We start from the raw sequence: 26,958 nt of genomic DNA on the forward strand, positions 1-26,958 counted from the left end.
GTTGGTTGGGTAAGGCTTCCTCAACCATCAAGTCCATGTCTCTGAAAACAAAATAACTGCGCAACTTATCCTACTAAACTCGACATGGACTTGTAACTGGACGAGAGGCCGTGGTTCGCCATATGATTAAGCCATCCTAGTGGCTTTCCTCTCCCCCAGGATAAATATGGTAATCCTATCCTAGTAGGCTACGCCGAACTAAAATGATTTCGGTTCTTGCAACAAAAACTTCTTATGTATCATTACATATCAGTGGTTGCGGACCTCCTGAAGTATCCGCACCAAGATGGCACACTACCTGAACTCAGGTTGTGTACCAGGTTAGGGTTCAGGTTATGCGATATCTTGGTGCGCATACTTCAGGAGCACCGTGATTCCTTTACATGAGGACTTGTTCAGAGCATTATAAAAAATACTATTCTAATGAAAATGAACCCGGGGTCTCAGGAGCGAATTTGTAGAATCTAATTTGCTTGGACTAATATATTGATAATGATCGATCCTATGAAGCTTAATAGTATTCATTTTTTGACATCTGCTATATGTTATAATACTGTTGATAAATCTAAGATGACACATACTATGTCAACGGTGGGCAAACCGCGGCTCGCCAGAGTTTTTGTTCGGCAATAATTATATATTATCCAAATTTAACTAAGAGAAACTGTAGCGTAACAGTTTTTTTTCAATTCATAGAGCGGTTGAAGAATATATACTTTGCATTATTGTTATCATACGTTTGTGTAAAGTTCTTTTCAGTTCACAGTATTCTAATATTATTAATTTCATAAATTATGCGGATCTTACATATTTCTGACTTGCTGCATGCGGCTGTTATACTAAAAAATGTTGCCCACCCCTGTACTATGTACTAGATTCGAACCTGTGAACCCACGCAGGATAATCGAAGATGCAGTGGCAAGCATATTCCTAACTCTTAGCATGGTGCACCACACCGCCGAGTCGAAACAACTATCATATTCGAAAATAGAGTGAAATAATTTAGTTAGATTGGCGCAATCTTCAATAAAAACAGCATATCTACCGGTAAGTGATATAAGAATTATACTTGAATTTCAAAATCATTACAGTGAGATAAACTGACCTCTTCCCCCCACATCACCAGGGATTCCTTCTCGTCCAGTGTCTCCTTTCGGTCCTTCTGGTCCGTATGATCCTTTTTGTCCCATTTTTCCAGGAGGTCCAGGCAGTCCTGCCATGATTTAATACGTAATGTGTTAAAAAATAAGGAAAACTGATTTCAAGAAACTAGTACAAAATACACAAAATAACAAAATAAATACGATAGGATTGATTGCTTATACAGAGCCTGGTTGGGAGTGAAAATTATATAAAATTGTCATCACAAAATATATAAAAAACATTCATAGATAATGATTGATGGGTACTCCCGAAGTATGTGAACCAAGATGGCTGACACCGGAATGTAGTTTGTGCACCATGTTAGGGTTAGGCCATAATTTCATTCCAATTTACCTTATCCTAGTTTTATTTAAGTTCGGGAACTAGCCAAGTGACTCCCGTAGTATTTGTACCTGAAATTATGGCCTAACCCTAACCTGATACACATGCTATGTTCTGTTGTCCGCCATCTTTGTTCACATACTTCGAGAGAACTGATTAATGAGCATAAACTCACACTTGCTCTTGTCACTTGTATTGAATTTTCATAATAATTTTTTAAGTAAGCCTTACTGAATGTTTCCTCTTATTTTGGTAAGCAAACTTTTTATAAATGAAATATTATCAGTGGATAACTGTAATGCTTGCTCTTGCCCTTGATTTTGATAACATTCTCTGAAGTAAACTATATTCGGATCTCCAGAAGTATGCGCACCAAGATGGCGCACAACCTGAACATAGTATGTGTACCAGGTTAGGGTTCAGGTTGTGCGCCATCTTGGTGCCCATACTTCTTGAGCACCCTATATTCAGTATATTTATTTCTTCTTATGGTTCAGTAAACCTTTTTTAATAAAAATACTACAACTGCGATTTTCACAGAAAAGTGTTATAGCGGACAATGAAATAAAGAATATGCTCAAATATGACAGTTTCGCTTTGTGTTTATTGCTTTTGTTTTATTTTACTCATTTTAAATCTTGGTGTCGCAGACTTATCATGACCGTTTCTGGTCCTTTGCAACTTCCCGTCAATTGCAATGAAATTCGTTACTGTGATGCATAAAAAATATTTGTTGTGAATTTTGTGTTGTGATTTCTTGCACGACAAAATAAATGTATTGTTGTTGTCAAAATGAATTTCTTTATCCGCTCTGTGAATGAGTACTTACCAACAGAGCCAATTACTCCCATCATTCCATTGGGACCTGGGAATCCTTCAAATCCTGGTCTTCCTGGTTCTCCAGCTTGTCCTGGGGGGCCTGTGAAACCTTTTTCACCTGGTAAAAGAATGAAAATAAAGTTAGAAACATTATTTTTATATTGGGTATCAAGATCTTAGCAATTAGCAATTTGTGGTATTTCACATGCTTGTAATTGACTCTTTGAAATATTCTATATAGTAGGGCTGTGCAACCTTTAATACAGGCAGGCTAAATACAAATAACTGCGTGGAATCGCGTGCCGCAACTTTATTTGCCGTAGGTTTTCTAGTAGTTGCGAGCACAAAACTGGGTTTGGGCATTGATCTTATAACATGCGTTGTTCGCTTTGCCCAAGCTAGCTGTTAGGACATTGTCATAGGCATAGATAATAAATTCAGGTATGGACTTGACGCAAAAGATTCGGAATTACTCACACATTAAACTCGATTAAACTAAACACTATTCAAAATTGGCACTTTTCCGCGGTCTGCACATTTCTTCCTTGTGGGCCGCATTTGGCCCGCGGGCCGCAGGTTGCACACCCCTGCTATATAGGATAGAAGTTTTGCTATCCTATTATCTATAATCGTTTTATGTAGAAATCAATCCTAATTTCTAATTGGGAATTATAATTAGTCAAACTGGACTTCTGTTAAGAAGAATCGTCTTGTCATTACAGCACTGCTTTTTATTGTTTTTAAGGTATTGACAGTGAGGAAATAATTATGTGCAAATGAATTAATTAATAGACTTCTCCCCATAGCAAGGGTGGTCCATGTAATTACTGACTGATCACATTTTTTTCATAATTCCACCATGAAATAAAATATATACTCAAGCCTTGGCAAAATGTTACATTATTTTTATATTATTCCAAGTGCTGAATTTTGGTTTCATCTTATCATTTAGAAATTTTGCAATAAATTTGTTCAAGAATGTGGAGGAAAATTTTTTTTGGTTGCAAAACATAAAAAATATACATGTCCGATTTCTATACTTATATATGTTCAAGCAGTTAATAAAGCTAACCATATTTTCCAGGCAGTCCAGGGAATCCTTTCATTCCTTTAAATCTACCAGTGGCAGGAGGGCCGGCCCCACCAATCTCTCCTTTTGGACCTGTTACCCCAATTAATCCAGGAGGGCCACGTGGGCCAGTAGGCCCTCTGTCTCCAGGTCGGCCTTCAAAAGCAGATTCTCCTTTTTGTCCTGGAGTAAAACAGGTATATAAAAGTGAAATGACAGTAACAGCAAACAGTAAACGAGTTCAATTTGATAAAGTATGCCCATAAATAAGAGGAAATTAGATAGAGTCCTAACATTTGCCTGTCAAACAGTGTTGCCGAGCGTCGAGTTGAACTCATCAAGGAGTACTCTCAAAGTATGTGAACCAAGATGGCGGAAACCGAAACGTAGTATGTGAACCAGGTTAGGGCAAAATTTTTATTTTCAGAATTCCCCGAACTTGTTAGCCAGTGAGACATCAGTGATTGACTAGACCTCATCCTCAAGACCCAGATGACTTATGACTCCACTCAACTCGCGATCTGGGGTTCGGGGCTTTTCACTACTGATCACAGATGTTAAAAGCGTTATTTAAATTGATCTTCATACAAAAAGGCAAAACATGGCATGATGGTAAAATATTATGAAAGGTATTAGGTTGACAATATATTATTCTAAGAGAGTGTGTTCACAACGAGGTGACAAGATATCACGAAATTGTGTAACTTTCATCAAAACACACATTGGCAAGAAACTACGGAGCTCCAGAAGTATGTGCACCAAGATGGCGCACATCCTGAACATAGTATGTGTGTCAGGTTAGGGTTCAGGTTGTGCGGCATTTCAGTGCACATACTTCTGGAGCGCCGAAACTACTAACAAACAAGTGTAGTCAGCAATAGATAAAAATGTTCTATCATTTTGAATCACAAATTTTCAGTTTTAAATATACCTGGCGGTCCTAGTCTTCCAGCTGGTCCTATTAAGCCGGGCTCTCCATCCGGTCCTGGCTTGCCATCTGCACCCATTTTGCCTGGCTCTCCTGGTGTACCAGGTTCACCAACAGGGCCTTTCCCTCCACCTTTACCGGGATTACCCTTTGGACCTTCTCCTCCTGTCCTTCCTCGAATATCTTTTAAAAAATTGCATTTCATTTATGATTATAATAGGATTCTAGTTTGGCGTATATGCAAATAACTATTATGAAGCAAGATGCAAACATTTTAGTATTTTAGTTTAATCAAAAGTTTAATGTGGCTCACTTCATAATTCAAAAATATATATTCATTAATAAAAAACGTTTACACTAAAACAAATTTGATCTTCCTGAACAAACCTTATGCAAAATTCTTATAGGCCTTACCAGGTATTATATCCTTTGTTAAAAATTTACAAAAAAAAGTTTTCCATCCTTTATTATTTTATTCCATACCTGAAACACCACGTTCTCCCTTTACTCCTTTCTCTCCCGGAGGGCCAGGGACCCCATAATCACCATCATACCCATCTCGACCAGGTGGTCCTGGAGCACCCTTGTCACCAGTTTCACCTGGGAAGCCTTTAAAATATATATAAAGTGTTAATAATTGGTCAAATAAAATTAAAGACTCAACTTGGAGTTATAATTTAGTATTTAATTCATATCCCTGTATTAAGAGTTTAAGTATAGAAATAGTTTTTATTTAACATTTTTTGTCTGTCAAGCTCCTTAATGCTCGACTGCTCATATCCTATCTGTATTAGAATACCGAATGACAGTGTAGGACTGTTGAGGCGGCATCATACAGCGTCAAATCAGCCTATCACTATGAAGTCTTAGAAAAAATGACCGAAAATAGTTCTACGTTGTGCTTGTGACAAAATTTAACGCATTAGATAATTTTTCATTCTTAACTGCATTATATATTTAAATAGCATATAGCTTAAAGTTCAAAATCCACCCTTCGGATTCATTCCAGCCCTTATAACAGCTGACTTATTAGATTCGGTACAACAACACAACGAAAATTTTCTATAAGACTCCTTTGTTTCGCGTTTTCCACATGTGGCACAAGATGGTGTCCATGAACTTGTTTGACATTAGGCAAGTTGGTTGCCGGCCGTTGGTTGGGAGACTCCAATATGGACAATTACCTTTAGGTCCTGGGAGGCCTGGAAGCCCCGGAGGCCCTGGTTCTCCAGATTCACCAACTACTCCTGCCAACCCATCAACACCTGGTCTTCCCATGTCACCCGTGTCTCCTTTTGATCCTGGTAACCCCGGTGGGCCAGGCAGACCCATCAATCCCTTTTCCCCCCTCGGCACCTCTACTTCTAATGCTTCACCAGGTGGGCCTGAAATACAATACAGTGAATAATGGGACCTCTAGAAGCATGTGCACCAAGATAGCGAATAACCTGAACGTAGTATGTGTACCAGGTTAGGGTTCAAGTTGTGCGCCACCTTGGTGCACATACTTCGGGAGCGCCGAATAATGATGTAGCCAGAAAATTGAAATAATTTAGTAAAAGGAATGGTGCTCATCGAGTAGATGTTTATAATTATCTCACAGACAGGAATGTCAATAAAATGAAAACTCAGTTATAATCTTTCATCCTGATATCAATTCTAGTTTAAAAAAAGACAACGAGTTTAAAGTTGAAAATGGGCGCGCAAATCTCGGGCACACCAGGTTTGCTTTGACGTATTTATTGTTTTCTTCAAATAACATATATAGTCGAATCTTTGTTATTATTATTAATATCTGTTAGACTATTTTAAGGGTGCCGTTGCTCGATAACCTATATTGGTTTCCCTCGCCCTGAAACGCATTTTTCCTATTCATTGTAATTTTTTGTATATCCAGTGTGTTTTCAGTATGGAGACAAAATAAATTACTGGTTACTGACTGATTACTGGGTCCAGAATGATGGTGCTACACTGTTTTAGAATCTTTCTGTCTTTTAAATAAGTATAGAAATCGGTTGACTTATCAGTATTTCTCAACTTTTGAAAAATGGTGAATCCAATTAATAACATTCTATTAATTTTAGTAAGAGAAAAACAAAATAAGCTAAAGAATTGGAAATATAAAACAAATTATCAGAAGAATAATAGGAAGAAGAAAGGCGTAAACAAAGTACTTTGTCTAACCAAACCAATTATCAAAAATTGGCGTTCCAGAAGTGTGTGTACCAAATACCGATGTGGAGGTAACTAATTTTGTTCGCCTACTTTACATCAAGTTGTGTAAAAGGACTGAAACCTATGGGCAGGGGTTACATTCCGTTGGTTAATACAAACTGTCCCCGAACTCGTAATAGGACTAAAATAAGGAAAATGGGAACAAAATCATGGCTGAACCCTGACCTGGTACACACACTACGGGAATCCCTAAAATTGGCAAACATACCTTGTTTTCCGGGGTATCCAGTTATACCAGGTAAACCTGGACGTCCAGACTCTCCTTTTAGTCCTCGGGCTCCAGGTGTTCCCTCAACATCTCGTCCAGGCCGACCAGGGTTTCCTCTTTCGCCATCCGAACCTTGAGGACCAGGTTTACCGGGTTTTCCTATGGGTCCTAGTTCTCCCTGAAAGTTTTTTGTTGTTGAAATAATGCCGATTTACATATATAGTATTGCCTTGTAGAATTTATCGTAAAACGTATTTACAGATATAGGACTGTTTTGTTCCAGATCAGATGTGGGCAATTACTTTTCTAAGTGAGCCAGTTACAGATAATAGACTTGGTTACTGGGCTGGACGCTCAAAACTATAAATTAAAAATTGTCTATTTAAAAAGGTAGTCAACTAGGATAACGTTTATATAATAATAAGAAGCAATACGTAAAAATCGTGGTCATTATGACGTTATTTTCATCGATATTTTCAACGGAAAAAGATATATCTAAAAACTATAGTTGTCATTTTAGCAGACACAATTGGGCCGAATGAAACACTTCGGTGGGCCGTTTTCGTCCCAAAAAGCGAAATTTGCTCACCCTTTCTGAAAAGACAATGTCCTGCGGGGAGACCGAGGATTAAATTTTCATGTTGTGACAAACATTTTGTTTAGCACATGATGCTAAATAGCATCGATGAAGCACTATGATTGGATAATAACTCAAAGACAGGCAAATTTGCATTTTAGAAAATAAAAATTCGAGACGTGGAATGTGAATCAGGGAAACATAACTGTATAATAGAAATCAGATTGACTTTGACATCCGCTTTGTTGTACTTGACATGAAAAGTAAATTCGTTCATTTGTTTATTTCAAAACTTTTGCTATATTGTTCTATTAAATACCTTTTCTCCTCTAGCTCCAGGACCACCAATTCCACCAGCTCGTCCAGGTAGACCATCCAGTCCTGGGGGACCCTGTCCCCCTGGAACACCTTGCTCCCCTTTCTGTGCTCTGAATATGTCACCAGTTGCAGGCTCACCTTTTCTTCCAGGTGGTCCAGGAATGCCCGAAAAACCTCGAGGTCCCTAAAACAGTAATACAGACAATTTAATTCAACAAGAAATGTGTTATTGCGGTCAGTAGTAGTGGAATTTCATCCTAAATTATACAGTTATACTGATCCTTATTTGTGCTTTTTTACTGCTGTTCAAGTGCAGTAGAAAAATAACACAAACTGAACTGCCGTCATTGATATCATATCACTATTATTATTTGAATAGTCTTCAAATATATTTCCCCCAGGATATGAAAAATACTAATATTTGTGAGGTTATGAGATAATGAGATAATGAATATGAGGTTATGAATATAAATATAACATTGTTCCATGCAAGTATGCAATTCGTATTTGAAATACATATAATAGTCTCACTAGGTCTCCAGGAGTTCCCATTGCACCATTTTCACCGGGTGGTCCTCTTTCCCCTTCTCTTCCTGGTATACCAGGAAGGCCATTGCGACCTGGGTATCCAGGAGGTCCTCTTGAACCGGGGTCTCCTCGTTCACCCACGGCATCTGCGCAGTCACATTCTCCTCCATGATCACCTTTCATGCCCATCAATCCCGTAGGTCCCATTTCACCTGGCAAGATAATGGTATTTTCAAATATTTACCAGAGTCACAAAAATGTCTTCACTTGTCCCACTTGTTCAACTTATTCCACTGCTCTGAGTCAGTAGAATTTATCGATACCATATATTGTTTTGTCCCTCACAGATGTATTAAATGAAGTAAAAATACTTAAACAATTTCTGAACAACAAACCTGGTTGGGATATACTGAAAACTGACCTATGGACACCATGTATAGTGCGGGACAAATGAATTAGGTAATCGTATGAAATGGGCTTCAAGCTGTGTTCTTTAATATTATACTTTGAAAAAATGTTTACAATTGGGACAAGAGTGAAACCAGCGGAACACGTGGAGGACAAGTGGGACATAACAATTGTGAAACATCCTGCTGTAATGGGTTATTGAGTAAAGATAGACGATTATGTAATAGTATTTTAAACCCAGCAATACCTAAATTGAATCAACATATATAAGTTTTGAGGCAGTTAAATTATTGGACCGAAATAAACTCGAAGTATTGAACACCCAGTTTTTTTGTTACCAGGGTGTGTGAGAATAAATCAATTGATTTTTCAGCCAATCTTGAAAAGAAATATATTTCCAATCAATCAGATCATTTTTATTTCATTATTTCTTTCTAACAACAAAAGTATGCAAGTCAGCGGATGACAGTTCATCAGGAAGAATAGTTTCTACATGTTCAGCTGCACAAATAAATCAGCTTTGAATTACCTTTCAATCCCTTTGCACCCTTTGCTCCAACATCTCCCGTAGGCCCAGTTTCACCAACTATATTTTCACCGTCATAAATGAGCTTTCCTGATTCACCAGGACGACCTCTAGGTCCTTGAAGACCACGTAAACCAGGAAGACCGTCCATTCCATCTTTGCCACTTTCGCCTTTGACTGATCGCCCTGGAGCGCCAACATCTCCTCGAGAACCCTTGTCACCAGGCAAACCAGCGGGCCCAGGCACACCGTCAAGTCCATCAAGTCCTGGTATGAAGTTGAGACAACATTAATACATGAAAAACTCATGGCAGATAAGTTTGCAGTTCGATTTTTAGTAAACTCAGATTATTCGAATTCTTAACAATACTTCATTTATGTTGGTTAAAATTTGATCAAGGCGAAATTATGTGAAAGATAAAAACACTACAAATAACACAACGAGTCGAAATATTGTGAAATCACGTGATTTTTCACATGCTCAAGGAGGCGCTCCCGAAGTATGTGCACCAATATGGCGCACAACCCATACCTAAACCTGGTACAACTACTATGTTCAGGTTGTGCACCATCTTAGTGCACATAATTCTGGAGGTCCTTCAAGGACTACTCGTTCATTGGTCTTATCGGGTTTTCTATCCGCCATGATAAATATGTAAATTCTATTATGTTAGATCCGCCATGGGCAATCTACGACCCGCGGTCCTAATCCGGCCCGATGCGTAATTCAATTTGACCCGCCTGTTGCTGCCACATTCAAACTTCGACCAAATTCCGATGTTTTAGCTAAAAAAAATAGCTCAAAGAATTTGTTGAGATTGCGTTCAAATTTAGTTTTGGAACGGGGCTTATTGTTTTCCGCTTTTGCTTTTGTAACACTGTAAATATTGTTCGTAAAATGTAACTGTTTATGCCATACTTACATGGCCCGCCAATCTAGATGTGCACAATTTTAGCCCCTGCTTTAAAAACCTTGGCCACCCCTGAAGTTAGATTTTTAATGAAAACTTACCTTTGAGTCCAGTTCTTCCTTTCTCCCCCTGCACACTGTCACCCGGTGACCCTGCTGGTCCACGGTTTCCTCGTTCGCCCTTTTCTCCATGCAAACCAGATTGGCCATCAAGTCCGGGAATGCCTGTTTCTCCCCTGATTCCTCTTTCTCCTTCGGGACCTGGGAAACCAGGAGGCCCTGATGGGCCATCTAGACCCTGTAATATGACGGGAACAAATTGTTAAGTTGTAGCCAAGTATAGAATAATTCATGGACGGGTATCATAAGATCATAATCTTCTTCCAACATCAAGTCCACGCATCTGGAATAAATAACTGATAAACTACCCCCATGTGCGACGTGGACTGGTAACCGCATGACAGGCCCTAGTTCGCCATATGATAAAGCCGTCTTATCGACTTTCTTTCGATTGGGATAAATATGAAGATCGGCTTGATATTGCACCATAATGATCAGTAAGATAAATACATTTCAAACACCTAACATTGGGAGGTAGGCTTCAGTTGCGTGAACTTTGATAAAGTCCGATATGCTTATCGAACAATTTTATATTATTGGTTATGAAGTCACCTAATTAATATAGTCTTAACATCTGTTTATCATTAATCGATATTCACTTCGAATTGGCAGAACGCCGTGGTTATATTGCTTCGATATACATTGTGCGCATTTCGCTAAATTAAAAATTGTGTGTGCATGTGCCCATTGCTATATCATGCGATTGCTGGATAGGTCGCTGTCGCAGGGAAGTTCATATAGATACTGGTTTGAGACGATCCCTATCCGTATTCATTAAATGGTTGGCATGGATTGTCACGATGGCAAATTTTATTCCGCTTCTGCTTTTAATCAATGGTATTTCTTGTTTTATTTGATAAAACATATGGCTTGAGTTGTGACAGATACAATCTGCGATTCGAGACCGCTGTAAGAGTAAATTGGTAAATTGTTGTGAATTTTATGTTAGTTGTTTTATCTTGGCGTTAGTCAATAAACATACGACTCTGCACAGGCATAGAACCTACATCAAGTCCGCGGAATCCAGGAATTCCTTCAGATCCCGGTACCCCTCTTTCGCCTTTTAGACCTTGTGCACCATCAGTTCCTGGTCTTCCATCGTCCCCAGGTTCTCCCTGAAAAGATGAATAGTTAGTGGTAAAGCCGGATTTAAAAGGAAGAGAGCGAGAATATGTTCGTTTGTTATATCAGAAAACAATACAAATTTATATATATACATAAAAGAAATAAATATTCAAGTTTTCGGTAAATGACTGGATGGAAACGATACGACCGTTAAGGTCATCAAAGTAAGTTATTACCAAAAGAAAATTGCACATATATATATAAATAGTTGAACAGGTTTAATATTTTACCTTTCGTCATATATCCATATAAGATTATAATAGACAAGGGTAAGTAAGTAAAGTCGTAATTACGCGAGTATAACAACCTAGCCAAAAATTCGAGTCGCATTTGTGAATTCCGTAAATTTAGAATTTAGTGATAGTCAAATCTGGCATTTAACAACTAAAACCTCAGCATTAAAACAAAGTGACTGAACTAAGGATGTTTATATTTTGAAATCCACAAACAATGATGTTTGCTGTCGGTATTATTACTCGAAGATGCACGTCGAACCGACTGTTTGAGGTAGTTACTTGCGAAATAAAATACGCCCTCCATTATGACATTGCACGGTTATAAATTGGTTAGCGGTTATAATCAAACATTATTTAATATTTTACCTTTCTTCCATTGAAGCCATTTACTCCGGGCACGCCAGAAGGTCCACGAGGCCCTGCGGGCCCCCGAACACCTTTCTCTCCTGTTTCACCCTGCATGCCATCGAAGCCCTGATATATAATATAGTGACATTAAAATTAAGCCTTACGATGATACTGAATAATTTAGTTCACTGAATTTTAAAAGCAAAATAAAAACGGAGAGTGTCAAATGTGTACAATCGAAAGAGGTAACGGTAGCATAAGTATGCAAGCATTACTAGAAGACATCACAATCTATAAATAATGAAGGGTTTCGTTTTTTAATGAGAAATTCCTATTTTGCTTTCAACAACAACAAACTATTTAGCGAAACAACCCTTAGGTACCATTCGTGTTCAATATCAAAATCGTAATAACTTACCGGTGGTCCAACAAATCCTGGGAATCCAATGTCTCCCTTTTCTCCTTTGTAACCCTGAAAATATGTAACAAATTTATTCCTCAGTATGACTTAATGTTAGACTCACTCCCTCATAGATGACGCTGCCCGATAATTATCACTGGTTTTTAGCATCTTCCTTCACACTGAAATGCATTTTTCATCTTTCTTAATTATGTTTGTACAATGTGTACTTTCGGCATGTAAAAAAACATTACGACGACTGATCGAACAATTGGCCGGGGGATATTTGTTAAAAAAGTCTTCCACTATATGACGCTGTTGGGTCAAGACAGACAAATAAATACAACACGAATTTCATTTTGAAATCAAACTGGGGGGCAAGGTGGGCTCCCGAAGGAGCTATCTTTTAAAATAAATAGAAATGTTTGGTAAGGGTTCCTAATTGAACCGCGAATCAATTTGAGTCAGAGTTACCCAAGTCTCTGGTCGATTCATTCACTGAATTAAGTTTGATTCGAGTCGTTCCGCGTCTTCGATAAATGCGGACTCTGCTCTAACACAAGTGACGTCAAATACTCGGGCATTCCAACATTGACACTATATGGCGCTGTTGGGTCAAGACAGACAACTCAACTCGACACAAATTTCATCATGAAATCAACTATGAAGTCATCAGCTATTACTTAAAAATAGTGGCGCTACAGAAGTATGAGTAATTTTCGACTACTTTACATCAAGTTGTGTAAAGGGACTGAAACCTATGGGCAGGGGGTATATTCACTTGGTTAACACAAACAATAACCGAACTCACAATAGAACTAAAATACGGAAAATCAGAATAAAATCACGGCCCAACCATAACCTGGTACACACACTACAGGAGTACCAAATTGAGAGCAATATTTGGTATAGGTTTCTAATTAAACCAAGAGCCGCCAGTCGATTTGCGTCAGAGTTATCCTAATTTCGAGCTGAGTTCAAATTCGAGTCAATCACTGAATTAAGTCCTATTCGAGTCGTTCCGCGCCTTCGATGAATGCTGAGTCCAGTCTAATTCGAGTGGCGTCAAATACTCGGACTTCCCCAACACTGATTATTAGCGCTTCGCTTAAAAAGGCTTGCGCGAATTTCTGGTTTATAAATTTCCCAGTCTTGTTAATTACAATGACCTCCACCTACCTTACTTCCGTTTCTACCAGGAAGTCCTTTGAGAGGTTGTGTGAAGCCAGGTGGATTTCGTTCAAGAAAATCAGGTCGTCCTCCGGCGGTACCAATGGATCCCTGAACGAAATAATTGATTAAGTTCATGAAATTGGAGTATTTTATAGCACTGAATTAAACTGAAACACGGAACGAGAAATAGCTGCCTCAAGCGTCATCTAAATTTCATTAACTAATAGTTTGAGGTAAAAATTATGAATTCATACTATAACAATCGTCGCTGCTTCTAACGTAAACCAACAAAACAATTACACTTATATATAAAACATTCAATTTCCATAATTAATTGAAAAAAAATTAAGTCAATTCAAGAATATATGCATCTGGAACAAATACCTGGCTAACTAACCCCATACCCGACATGGACTGATAACCAGACGAGACGTTGTGGTTCGCCACATAATCAAGCGCTTTCTTATCCGCATCGCTCTCTCCGAGATAGATCCTAATCCTAGTACAAATATATCCCAATTCTATTGACAGGTTATCAAATCGACTCAGCGCAAGCGCATTTTTCCAAACGTTGGGTGGCTACTCAAATTTTAGTTTTTTATAAACATGGCATTGATACCTTTTCTCCTTTTTCTCCTTGATAACCGATCCCTTCATTCCCTTCGTCTCCCTTTTGTCCTTTTCGACCAGGAGGGCCCTAAAGTTAAAAAAAAATTCTGAACACTCGAACAACAAATATACAACGTGTCCATAAAGTCAGTTTACCATTTCAATTTTGTTATGAACTCAGTTCTCAATATAACTTAACCAGTTTTTATTTAATCAGTAATTGCGTAATTGCGTAGTTGTTCAAGTATGTTTACTTCATTCAACACATCTGTGAGGGCTAACACAATATATTTTTTATATATAGAATTCAATTGACGGCTGCATGACAAATGCAAAAATATTAGACTTTATGAAGGGTCATGCAAAAGACCTCCTACAATATAAATTCTTTGTGAATTGATTATTTAATTGAATTCGACATTTTTTGCCCCATTCTGTATAAAAAAGAGATTGTCTATCAGGTGCTACAGAGAAAAGAATAGCTTATAATATCATTTAATTCGTCAAAATCAATGTTAATTAATTTATTAAAATTAAACTATTTATTCCACAGCTTCGCGTATATAAACAAACGACAAGGCTTTCCAAATCGCCATTTTTTATGCATTTCATATTAAATCTTCCACCTCAAAACACTTTGAGGCAAAATTGCATAAAAATCTCCATCAAGCGAATATTCAAATTGTACAATAATTCAGTGAAAGTCAAATAATATCAAATGTTTAATTTTATTGAACCTTTGATCAGCGCATCAGTAAGTAAGTAAACTAACCCAAAGTGTTACTTACAGGGGGTCCGGGCGGACCGTCGTATCCCATGGGGCCCATTTGTCCAACTGGGCCCTGAATGCCAGGCCTTCCTTCTGGGCCAAAAGGGCCGTCTTCTCCCGAGGCTCCTTTGATCATAGAAGCGTCATCGACATATGCAGGTTCACCTTTTTCGCCAGGAGCGCCGTCCCGACCCTGTCAAAATCAAATAGTAACCCTTGGAACGATATATCCTTGAATAATAAAGGTAATAAATAGGCTTCCAGTGACAACATCACTCCTCAACCACCATAAATTTTATAAAGCAAATGGTCCATTAGTTAAAGAGAATAGCGATTTTTCATAACAACAAGACTAAGTAAAAGAATTATAATAACAACACTAGCAACAGCATAATACTAAAACGATCTACGGTACATGTCCACTTCGTGGCCAATAAAAGAGCACCCATAGGTGCTTGAATTAACATAATTCAAAGATTTAAAATATCATTGTAAATCATTCATCAAGGGAATTCACATATTGGTGAGATTTTGAATTTACTTACCACAGGTCCTGGTAGCCCAGGTGGTCCGGCTTCTCCACGAGGACCCAGATCTCCTTCCGTTCCGTTACACCCATCAAGTCCCGGATGTCCTACCGGCCCTTGTTCTCCAGGATGTCCAGGCAATCCGTTGACTCCTGCATATCCCGGTGCACCGGTTTCTCCCTGCGTAAGGAAAATAGAAATCATTTCATCTTTATTTACTGCAGTCTATATTTTTATTGTACTGCAGTCGTTTTCAACCATTTATGGCTCGTGGCCCTAAAGGATTTTAGCACTCATGGCCCTTTGTTTATCATTGGCTTTTATAGTGTTATGGTTGATTGATTTTCAAACAATTTATGCTCAACAAAGTGAAAACACCCTGTGAAATAACCTTATGAATCAATGAAACTAGAAAGAATGGGGGATTTTCTTGTAATGAGAGAAAGTAAAATCAATTTTGAGCCCAGCATTGTCGCCCCCTCCAACTGCTCTGTAGAACCCGGTTGGGAACCGCTGTTGTACTGAATTTACGTTGTTCGCTTACCCTGCTTCCAGACTGTCCCCTCGCTCCAATTCTACCAGGATAACCCTTTTCTCCTTTCGGACCTGACAAACCCTCTGGGCCTGGAAATCCTGGAGGTCCGGTTGTTCCAACATCTCCTTGTCTCCCGGGAAACCCCTGGCGAAAACGAACGTATATTTTCAAATAACTGAAGTATCGAATAAATTAAATAAATCTTCACAATAAAAAAAATTAATATTAATACTGTATCGTATGACTTTATCAAGGAAAAGCAATCAGCTACCCGCTAGTGGAAAGTTCGAAGTAGGCCTAAGATATATTCAATGCTATATTTTTTACAGCAAGTTCTCATATTTTTACTAGGTCAAAAATATTTGTTTTTGCACCGAAAATCATTTTTGCCTGAACCGAATTAAAGTTATAAATCTCTCATTTCATATGGGCTGATTTATAATTCAATATAATTTTTATGAATAAATAAATACAGTATTATCAATTATACGGACAATTATCGCATCCGATTTAAGATTGCGCTAGCGGAGTGTTTAAATAAAGTAAGATATACCGGTATTCAACAACATATATTCTATCGATCTGAGTTTTAATATTTTTCAAGTCAACTAGCATCGTGATTTTTGGATTTAAAAATGCAAACATGTGGCACACATTGCTTGACGTAGCGAAATGATAATGAACATTGCGATCCTATAAGATAAATATACGTAATAGAAAAAGTTTTTTTTTTAAGTCATATACCGGTATGTATATTTATGCATAGTCAAACTGTGAATTATTATAATGTAACTCCATCATTCAGCTTCCATCGTTGGAGTGAAACGTCTTTAAACAAAGAATGTTCACACAATCATAAATGGTAAATAGAGCACGCCATCAATCAAGTGTCTTTAAAATATTTGATCAAAGAGCATCGGAATAAAACACTTTAATCTGGTCGGTCAGAAACAGACAAAACAAACATTTAATACGCCATTTATTGTTAGCTTATTTTCGTTGACTTCCTAATTTTGTCTAGTATTATCGTTTTTATAAAACAACAACTGTGCAAAATAAATCAATTGGCGAGCATTTAGCATTTATAGAATGATCATTTTATTGCAACTGCCAATGGTGACGAAAAGAGCCAACCGTTGCCGGGAGCTTTGATTGAATGTAGCCGGCTATAAAACTCGTCTCACAACCTTGATCTTACATCGTCTAACGCTAAACAGCTCAAGTTGGTACATTTAGAAATAGTTAAGTATGAATACTTCTGATATTTACCCTATTTCCCTTCTCCGAAACACAGAAAGAACATGGTCCTAGGTTCCTACAGTCACGTCCAGCACACGGTCCCTTGATGTTCCTTTTGCGTTTTCTCTGTAAAAAGATTTTCGAATTGGAAATATATGCTACCATTATTAGGTTCATCTAAAACGGGAATCTATAATATGCAATATGTGATTATAATTAAGAATAAATACATGCGCATTCAACATGGGGGTGAGTAGCGCAATATTCACAGCACTATCCAGACTAAAAAGTTTGTTTTCATCTGATTTTTGAATGGATTACGAATATGACGTAATAAAGCAAGACCAATAAGCGTGCCCGATCTTGCTAGGACAAAAATTTGCAGCGTGGTTCTGGTTTCAGAGACATTTTATTATGAATATCAGATATTGAGAGTTTGAAATCATGCTGTTGCACATATTTTTCTATAAAAACAGATCAAGCTATGTAACGGTACCTAAGGCATGTGATCGGGACGTAGCGCCTAACGTTAGCATAATTTAGACGGGTTAATTTTGTAATGGCAGAATGTGACGGTCAGAACTGTAGATTGGTGTTTTTTTAATAGCGAGGCATATCCTTACGTTATTGAAAGTATATTTCAGGAATTAGGGAAAAATCGTAATGACCGTAGATGCAGAGATGAGTTTGACTTTCTAAATTACTGAACTGGGTGGCACGCACTGCTGCACGCCCTGACGCCTGTACTAACTGACTACGGTAACATCTGGACATGCAGACATGGGCTGCAACTTTCGAACTTATAATACAGCTATTTAGCTAGAGACCTAGGCTAACAGGCGCTGTAATATATCTATGGTAGGTCTATCTGCCCAAGTACAGAAGTATTAGTTCATTATGACTGAACAAATCCATTACAGAATTAGGAAAATATTTTTTTTATTCAAACAACATTTATCAGGCTTAGAGACTAATTGTGCTCATCTTGAAAAGTGTGAAATTGGCAAACAGCTTTATACAATTTAGCAGTTATTGTTCAGATAGTGTGAAACTTATAAATGTAGAAAGAGAAAAAGGATAAAACATCGTATAAGTGACAAAATAGAGCTATGGAACCACCAAATTCCCCAAAAAAAGATATGGGTCGAAGGTTGAAAAAAAGATTTTAGTGGGATTTCTAATACTAACAAATAGGCTATATCTATAGTTCTGTAGCTAGAAAAAGTTATGTTTTGCCACATGCAGACACGTGCGTAAAACTTGACCCTAGTCGCCAAAGTAACCACTTAGTACGGTGATCCCTTTTCTTAGCCATTATACAGACTTTTCCCCCATGGCCGTTTTGTCCCAGTGCAGCAGTGACCCTCTGATCGTAAGATGGTTTGAAGTATTATTTTGAATTACATTCGCCTTGAGAGTTGGTAAAAAATATTGATTTATAAATACATGCAGATTTATAGGACATTTAGCCGCAGTTAGGCGATTACAGAGTTAGGGTTGCACCGTAGCCCCAATTTATGGTATATTGAATACATATCATAAATAAATAAATAAATATTTGTGAATTTCATATTAATATAATTAAACAACTTCATGGGCGAATATATAACTAATTCATAACTGAACAGTTCTGTGGTCGGGAGAGTCCATGAGGCGTAAGGTCTGTGAACCTCCTATTCAATGTCTTTTATTTTTTATCAGTAATCATCCCAATTGTTGGGTTTGTATGTAATTTAATAACCATTTTTAAGCAGTTAATAATTGACTGGTAACTTTGACCATGGCACATCATGGTTTTGGACGCGGTGGCAGAGGATATGGATTCTTGGCTTCACAAAAAGAAGAGGGAAAACCTGGCATCCCAGAAGAGGAGAAAAAACCAGTTGCAACTGATTTTCGAAGTCTATTACTCGGACGTGGCAGGGGAGCACAATTTGCAAGAGGGGCGTCCTTGTTTTCAGGAATCGAAAAACCACCTTTGATGGGAAGAGGTGCGGGCGCATCTATGGGCTTAGCCAAAAGTGTTGAGACTGGACAAGTTGGGATACCAACTCGTGATCCAAATGATAATATTTTACAACCGAGAGTAGAGGAGGCACAATCTGTTCGGCCAAAGATTAAAGATTTGCAAGTACCTGAATTGTCTGGACCCAAACCAATTTCTTTGTCATCTCTGACCAAAGATGTGAAAGATATGGATATAAGTGAAACGACAAAACCACAAATTATAGGTCACAAATCTATTGAGGATAATAAAACCAGTCTCATAAAAGCGGGAATATCTGGAACTACCACACAAGTTAAATCACCTACAAAAGTGGAAGAATTTCATCAATTACTTGGGTCTAAAACAGGTGGATTGCTGGGTAAACCAGGGTTAACATTCGGGAGAGGATCAGCTTTAATGCTAGGGAGAGGGACAATGCTCCAACCTACAAAGCCTATTTTACCGACCGCCATAAAACCTCAATCTTTGGACACTTCATATGAAACAATACAACCCATTTCTGCTCCGAGCCAAGTTGTTATTGATTCTGGAGATAAAAGAGGAGCAGTGCTCTCAGTGGGAAATGAGAAGTCTATGGAAATGTTGAAACAAGCACAGGCATTCCCTACATCAGGCAGAGGAGTCACTTTGCGACCTAGAGGCTCAGAACTTCCAGGTACATCTGCAAAAACTGCACAAGAAGGGCACCCTACCTCGCTATCGGAATTTCATCAAAGAAAACCAATGCCAGAAACGATGGCTTCGAAACCGTTACCAAGTCTTTCCCAGTCACCAGAAGACCTCATGGTGGTGAAACGTGATGTCATTGAATATTCTGGTTCCCAAGGAATGAAAGTTCCTATTGGTATCAATTGCGTTCGACTAAAATGCAGAAACGAAGCAGTTTACCAATATCATGTTTCTTTCAATCCTAATATTGACAACAGAAACATGAGATACAGCCTTCTTAACCAGCATCGTGAATTAATTGGCAATACTCGCGCTTTTGATGGATCTATTTTATATCTCCCTATCCAATTACCCAAATCAGAAATGATTGTGGAATCGGAAAGAATCACAGATGGAGAGAAAATTCAACTTAAAATAGCAATTACAAGAGCGGTGCATCCTGCTTCTCATCTTTTGATTCCATTTTACAATGTTGTTCTCCATCGATGTATGAAGATTCTACAAATGTGTCCCGTAGGACGAAATTATTACGATCCAAGCAATGCACAACCAGTGCCAAAATACAAACTCCATTTATGGCCTGGGTATGTGACTGCGATTCGTGAAATGGAAGGTGGTTTGTTGATGAATATCGACACTTCTCATAAAGTTCTACGAAATGAAACAGTTCTTACAGTTATGCAGGATATATATCAAAACAATAGAGGAGATTTCCACGGTCAGTGCATCAAAGAACTTGTTGGATCGACCATTTTAACAAGATATAACAATAATAATTACAGAGTTGATGATATAGATTGGAGTATGAATCCTATGAGTACTTTTACGACTTCAAAAGGTGAAACCATTTCTTTTTACGATTACTACAAGGCACAATACAGGATCGAAATACAGGACAAAAACCAACCAATGTTGATTAATCGACCCAAAAAAGCAACACAGCGTAGCAAGCGAGTTGAGGCTGGAGAAGACAGAGTGATATCATTGGTACCGGAATTGTGCTTTTTGACAGGTTTAAGTGATAAGCTTGCTGGTGACTTCACAGCAATGAAAGAGATTGGGAATTTCACCAGACTTGGACCAAATGAGAGAAATTCACAGATTGAAAATTTTTTACAAAGGTTGAATGGATCGCCAGAAGCCAGACAAGAACTTCTTAAATGGGGATTGGAGCTTGAAAATCGTATTGTGTCAGTGGAAGGACGGACACTTCCTCCAGAAAAAGTTCTTGTTGGGAATAATCATGTTTTTCAATGTAATGAAGATGTAGATTTTTTCAGGGATATCTCTCGGGCACCTGTGCTTAGATCCGTTCCAATAAAACATTGGATTATTGTATTCACTGCAAGAGATGCCACAAAAGCTAAAGATTTTGTAAGAAAATTTGAAGAAGTTTCGAGAAAAATTGGAATGCAGATTCAACCTCCGAGTTACATTGAGCTTAGAGATGATCGAAGCGACGCTTTCAAGCATGCGATATCGGGTGCAGTGAATCCCAGTCTGCAACTTGTGGTCTGCATTTTTCCGACATCTAGAGATGATCGCTACAGCGCTGTTAAACGTCTATGTTGTGTGGAAATGCCTGTGCCTTCGCAAGTAATTCTATCCAAAACACTACCCCGGGATCCATCAATGGGAAAATTTCGTTCAGTTACCATGAAAATAGCTTTGCAAATTAACTGCAAGTTAGGTGGTGAACTTTGGGCACTGTCTATACCACTAGAGGGACTCATGATTTGTGGAATTGACGTTTTTCATGAAGGAAGAGAGGGAAAAGGAAAATCAGTTGCTGCTTTGGTAGCAAGCATGAATAAATTGATGACGAGATGGTTCTCTCGAGCTGTGATTCAACTTCCACAACAAGAAATTATTGACAGTTTGAAAGCTAGTTTTTGCGACACTTTGACAAAATACTATGAGCTGAATCACAAGTTACCAGAACGAATCGTGATTTACAGAGACGGTGTCGGAGACGGAAGGCTTGGAATGGTGGCAGAACACGAGGTAAAACAACTTCAAGACTCTTTGAGAATGTTTGACAAAATGGCAGGTGGAGAGTATATTCCTAAACTCACTATTATCGTAGTTTCGAAACGGATCAACATACGCTACTTCAAACAAACAGGAAAAAATTTGATCAATCCGCCTCCTGGTACAGTCATTGACCACACAGCTACTCGACCAAACTGGCCAGATTTCTACCTTGTATCACAACATGTACGACAAGGCACAGTGTCTCCTACTCATTATATCGCGATACACGGCCACACATTTTTGAAGGCAGATCACTTACAGAGGTTGACGTACAAGCTTACACACATGTATTACAACTGGCCCGGGACAGTGAGAGTACCAGCACCTTGCCAATATGCTCATAAATTAGCATATCTCGTTGGAGAAAACATTCGAAAGGAACCAGCACTAGATTTATGCGACCGATTATTTTATCTGTGAACTAGATACTCTATTCATCATTAATAGAAGAGGTATCAGTTTCAGGAAAAACTTCATACTGATCATTTGTATGCTAAATTAACATTACATTACATTCGAATTCTCTTAATAAAGAAAGAAGCGTAAAATATGAGTTTAACCTGATGGCACTACATGTCATGAACCATACTCAACTTTTACAATTTCTCTATGTATTTTAAAAGTTCTTGGCCTATTTTGGATTATAACGTACACATGATTCCTCTGTATAGTATTTACTTTTGAGTGTGCTTTTTTCAAGAGTTTGCTATTTTTGTCATTTTCCACTTACTTCTGTTAAGTAATTTTTTTTTCTATCACACCCATCCCAGCCTGAATTTCTGATTTTTCGCAATCTTATGCCTCAAAAGATGAAATTTATATCAAACAATGCTTGATTAAGACCATATTGGCCTAAAGTCCATGCTTCCGAAAACAAATAACTGGCTAACTAATCCCATACCCGACATGGACTGGTAACTGGACGGTCGAGAGGTCGTGGTTTTGCATGTGAATAATCTGTCATACCATCTTTCCTTTTACCCAAGGATAAATATGTAAATTATAAAACACAAATGTGCTTTATGCACACTTTCTAGATTGTTTTTTTATGAAGTAGGTAGAAATGAGAGCATATTTTGTTCGATAAATAGCGCTCAAATTTTGAAGTTGCTGTAGTCAATATTTCTGGTGCCTTTACTTTAACACTTTTATTGTAAATAACTGGAATTTCTTTGTTGTTTTGATCAGCATTTTATTTACTTTTATGTTGCAGTATTGCAGGTGGGTAGGTTCTTTAATAGCAGAACTGTTAATATCTGATCTTGAGTTGAAATACTGGTAATACTTTTTTGTTTTGCGCATTCCACCTAAGTTTCACATTAACATTTCTTTCATTTTTTTTTCAATTTCTTTCCATTATTATGTTTTTCACTGTTATAACCATTCCCACTAGGGAAGATTTTGAAAGCTGGTTTTCAAGTAACATGAAGGAAGCTCGTGATTTAGAATTTATAAAACATATCATTTAAAAAAAATTGGGGTCGTCCCGAGGGAGAATTTACTAGCCTTTAAATTATACGAGTCGAGTCAAGTTTATTTTTTCCAACCAGTAAAAAGGAAAAAATGATATTTACATTACTCGTGAAGGGAAGCCGCAGGGACCAAAACTGGTTATCGAGCAGTCACACTCAAGTATTGTTTTTCACAAACTTGTACCAGACAAGACATTTTAAATCAGGGTTGCAACTTTTCTTTACAATGGGCCAAATTATGATGACGCTGAGGATTTGAATATGATATAGTTCTAACATCTAACTTTTAAGTTTTTTTCATGACAAGGGTGTGCAGGCAAAGGTGCACTGGACTATAGAGAGAGATTTTTATTTTGCAAACAAAGTCAACATTAACTTAAATTATAAAAAGAAGTATAAATTATAAAAAGGAGTAAAATAGTATAATATTAATTGGTTGATCATTGTTTTCTGGGGGCCAGTGCAAGACCAGTAAACGTCATAGAGGCTTGTGATTTATTAATTTTTGCCCCATTTGTACTCCTAGCCGACACTTGTTCAGGTCTGATGTGCGACCTAAAGAGGCTGTCCTCTGATAATGTTTTTTGATACTGGAAATTGTCCCACAACTAGCCAAAGGTGAATAAATATATAATATAATAATATTTCAAGTTACATACTGTCATATGGAATAGTAACAGATCACTTCTTGTTCTATCAGTTCATGGAGTGAATGTCCTTACCGTGTAGTATTATAGTAAACTTCTGTAACTTGTATGTGTGTACATATGTTTATTTGTCTCATAATATCATAAATGGAATTAATGTTAGTAATTGGCATATTAGGACAGTGGAATAATGTGTATGATATACAGGGTGTTAAAAAGTTAAACGCAAAATTAACAGAAGTTAAGATGAAATGCTACTTAAAACATTTGACGACTGACACCTTTCAACAGTATTGAATTACGGCGAAATGCCATTTGAACATTTCACGACTGACGCTTTTTAACAGTTACCTTTTAACGTTGCCATGACGAAAAATTTTACTTTAATTTTGCAAAACTTTTTTAACACCCTGTATTCATGAAAAGTTCACTGTTCTGTGAAACTGGTTAGTTTATGTCTCATGGCTCTTGAACCTTGATACTAGTTTTTGTTAATTACACAAATTTTTATTTTGTGTGTTGTATTTAAAAGTAACTTATCTATAGGTATAAGTTTATTTCGTCTCCATAGTCAGCATAAAAGATAAAATAATTAATAAAAATAAAATAAATAAAACTGATTATAGAATCAGGAGAGCAGACAAAACTTTAAATAATTATCCAGTGTCTGAGATGCTATGTAGAAAATACATTTGTGTGAACTACTGAACTTGATTCCCAGAATAGTTAAGCGTTTTATTTTGAATTACTGCAATTGTGTGATATACTGGTACAAATAATGGTATACTAGTCAGTACTACCCTTGGTTGTGGGTCACTACTAATTTTTGTACCATTGGGAGTATTTTTAATTTATTGGGCTTGTTAATGACAACTACGGCATAAGAAAGATATGTTAGATTGGTGAGATTTCCTAAGTTTGAATATCTAGAATGGGAATGCATAAAGCTTTGGAAAAAAATAAACTTGACTATGACTTCGTGACTATTGCTGTAGCTTCTTGTATAATTTTTGATACAGTACTTTTTTTCAAATATAGTTAAAAAGTTGCAAAGGGAATTTTCAACTTATATAACTTCTTCAAACATTTATAAAAATATGGTCTTTGCCACCTCAAATTTCGATGGAGAATCCATCAAAAAATATCCTAAAAAGTATACTGATGATGGGGTAACTATAAACCTGACATGGACAAATTACGGCAATCCAATCTGGCTCGCCTGATGCAGCCACCACCAAACTAAAACCAAATTCTGATGTTTTTAGAATAGCTCATGAAATTTGTCGAGATCGTGATTAAATTTTGTTTTGGTAGGAGGCCTATTGTTCTTCATTTTTGCAACACTGTAAATATTGTTCATAAAATGTAACTTTTTAAGTCACACTTATATGGACCGCCAGTCACAGTGGGCAAAATTTTTGGCCTCTGGTCCAAAAACCTTGTCCACCTCTGCAATAAACCCTCTATACATGGTCTCTCCCTATTACGTTTTGTCATTTCACCCATGAGTGCTTGCTCATATCATGTTACATTAGGTTCCATTACATTTGAACCCACGTACATTTGAACCCACGACAATTGCACCTGCATACTATTGCACCTATGGAAATTTTTGTTTTACGGATATTTGAACCCATACCAACCCTAACCCATGGGTTTTAGCACCCGCATATAGATTGAACCCGCGGATATACACATGGGTTCAAATGTACGGTCACCGTTACATTATCATGGATGTTATATCTGATCATATTTTGTTATTATTTTTGAGGAAACAGTTCCATTTTTTATTTTCATTCTGCAATTATTAATTGCCTCATCACTATTTCTCTCAAATTTCTTTTAAAAAAAAATTCGTTCACAGTGATAAATCTTTCATCATGTCTTGTTCTATGGCACTATTATGGGTTAATGGGCATTCGAAGATCACAGTTGATCTGTACTGTTTGGTACTAATGGGAGTTACAGATCGCGATCCAGAAAGTGTGATTCAAAAGCAAAGTCGTGTAGTGCGGTTGGCATCGTCTATCTTTGCTTTGTCTTTAGGTTTTGGAGATCCAGCCAAAACAAATAATTATCTTCTAACACTACTTTGATTACAGTTCAAATAAAAATAGGGGACATGAAATCAACTCGAGTCATTATTATAGTCGTCTATCTAATGATAGATACCGAATAGTTAGCAGATTGATGTTTAGCCAGCTCTGAACTTGCAAGGCCGTGTGTGAATAGAGCGAATTGGTTGGGATTTGGCGACACCCGCGATTTATGGTAATAAAATTGACAGGAGGTTCTTTTCTTGTCATTGTTGTAAACTGCTTGTCTGGGGAAGTCTATGTCAGTCAGACGAAACGTCACAGAAATACATTTGTGATAGTGTGCAGCAAGACTGCATAGACTGGTTTGAAAGTTGGCAATATTTTAAAGAAAAATATGTTTTTTCATTTAATCAAGCAATCTTGCTGGGAAGTTAGGCTCGTCCAGTTAATGTTTCCCAGAGCATCGATTACCTTTTTTTACGTTAACAAAGACCGATCAATAACAATCAAACTTTTTGCTGCTGTTTATACACTATTTCAGTAAACAATAATTAGACCCGAAAAAACTGCGGAAGACTAATCTAAAAATTAGCTATCGGTATTGTTAACGAGATGTGGCTAGATATTTTGAATCAAAAAGATCAAACGATTATAATTATAAACATGTGCAGCATCTCCAAGCGTAAAATTGCCAAATCAATAGGCATCAAATTTTTCTGAAGTACTGTGGTAGTGTTTTCTGGGGTCAAGGGTCGGGAAAGCATTCATTAAGACTAAGTTGCCAGGCGATCACGCCCTAGTTTGAAGAAAGAGAAAACGTAGTTCACTCACCGCAGTGGCTTCTTGTATGCAAATGATTCCGATAATTACGATGAATAATCTGAAATAAAACAATGAATGTTTTGAATGCTTTAGTAATTTTTAAACGAGTTTGACTATGCAAAATAATTTACCGAATGATCTGAAAAATATTCCTATTTTTAAAGCAGTCAGTAAC

At 37.4% G+C, this 26,958-nt stretch overlaps 1 protein-coding gene and 1 pseudogene across 1 annotated transcript in view; one reads left to right on the forward strand and one right to left on the reverse strand.

Annotated features, from left to right (window-relative positions):
• The window catches only part of LOC120328573 (uncharacterized), a 46,160-nt gene that overhangs the window by 13,148 nt on the left and 6,054 nt on the right, over positions 1-26,958 (reverse strand). Inside the window, exons 2-22 of the mRNA XM_039395101.2 lie at positions 26,793-26,841; positions 17,123-17,218; positions 15,863-15,997; positions 15,337-15,498; positions 14,811-14,984; positions 14,033-14,110; positions 13,420-13,521; positions 12,259-12,312; positions 11,859-11,966; positions 11,139-11,246; positions 10,114-10,309; positions 9,105-9,368; positions 8,171-8,379; positions 7,641-7,823; positions 6,745-6,922; positions 5,486-5,686; positions 4,785-4,910; positions 4,305-4,484; positions 3,377-3,556; positions 2,315-2,422; positions 1,106-1,213 (exon numbers count right to left, since the gene is read on the reverse strand). Coding sequence (XP_039251035.2) covers positions 1,106-1,213; positions 2,315-2,422; positions 3,377-3,556; positions 4,305-4,484; positions 4,785-4,910; positions 5,486-5,686; positions 6,745-6,922; positions 7,641-7,823; positions 8,171-8,379; positions 9,105-9,368; positions 10,114-10,309; positions 11,139-11,246; positions 11,859-11,966; positions 12,259-12,312; positions 13,420-13,521; positions 14,033-14,110; positions 14,811-14,984; positions 15,337-15,498; positions 15,863-15,997; positions 17,123-17,218; positions 26,793-26,841 — 2,999 coding nt within the window. The remainder of the gene's footprint in view (positions 1-1,105; positions 1,214-2,314; positions 2,423-3,376; positions 3,557-4,304; positions 4,485-4,784; positions 4,911-5,485; positions 5,687-6,744; positions 6,923-7,640; positions 7,824-8,170; positions 8,380-9,104; positions 9,369-10,113; positions 10,310-11,138; positions 11,247-11,858; positions 11,967-12,258; positions 12,313-13,419; positions 13,522-14,032; positions 14,111-14,810; positions 14,985-15,336; positions 15,499-15,862; positions 15,998-17,122; positions 17,219-26,792; positions 26,842-26,958) is intronic.
• LOC120328574 (piwi-like protein 1 pseudogene) lies at positions 18,790-24,493 on the forward strand (annotated as a pseudogene).

This window comes from Styela clava, chromosome 7, assembly GCF_964204865.1.
Source record: "Styela clava chromosome 7, kaStyClav1.hap1.2, whole genome shotgun sequence".
NCBI lineage: Eukaryota > Metazoa > Chordata > Ascidiacea > Stolidobranchia > Styelidae > Styela > Styela clava.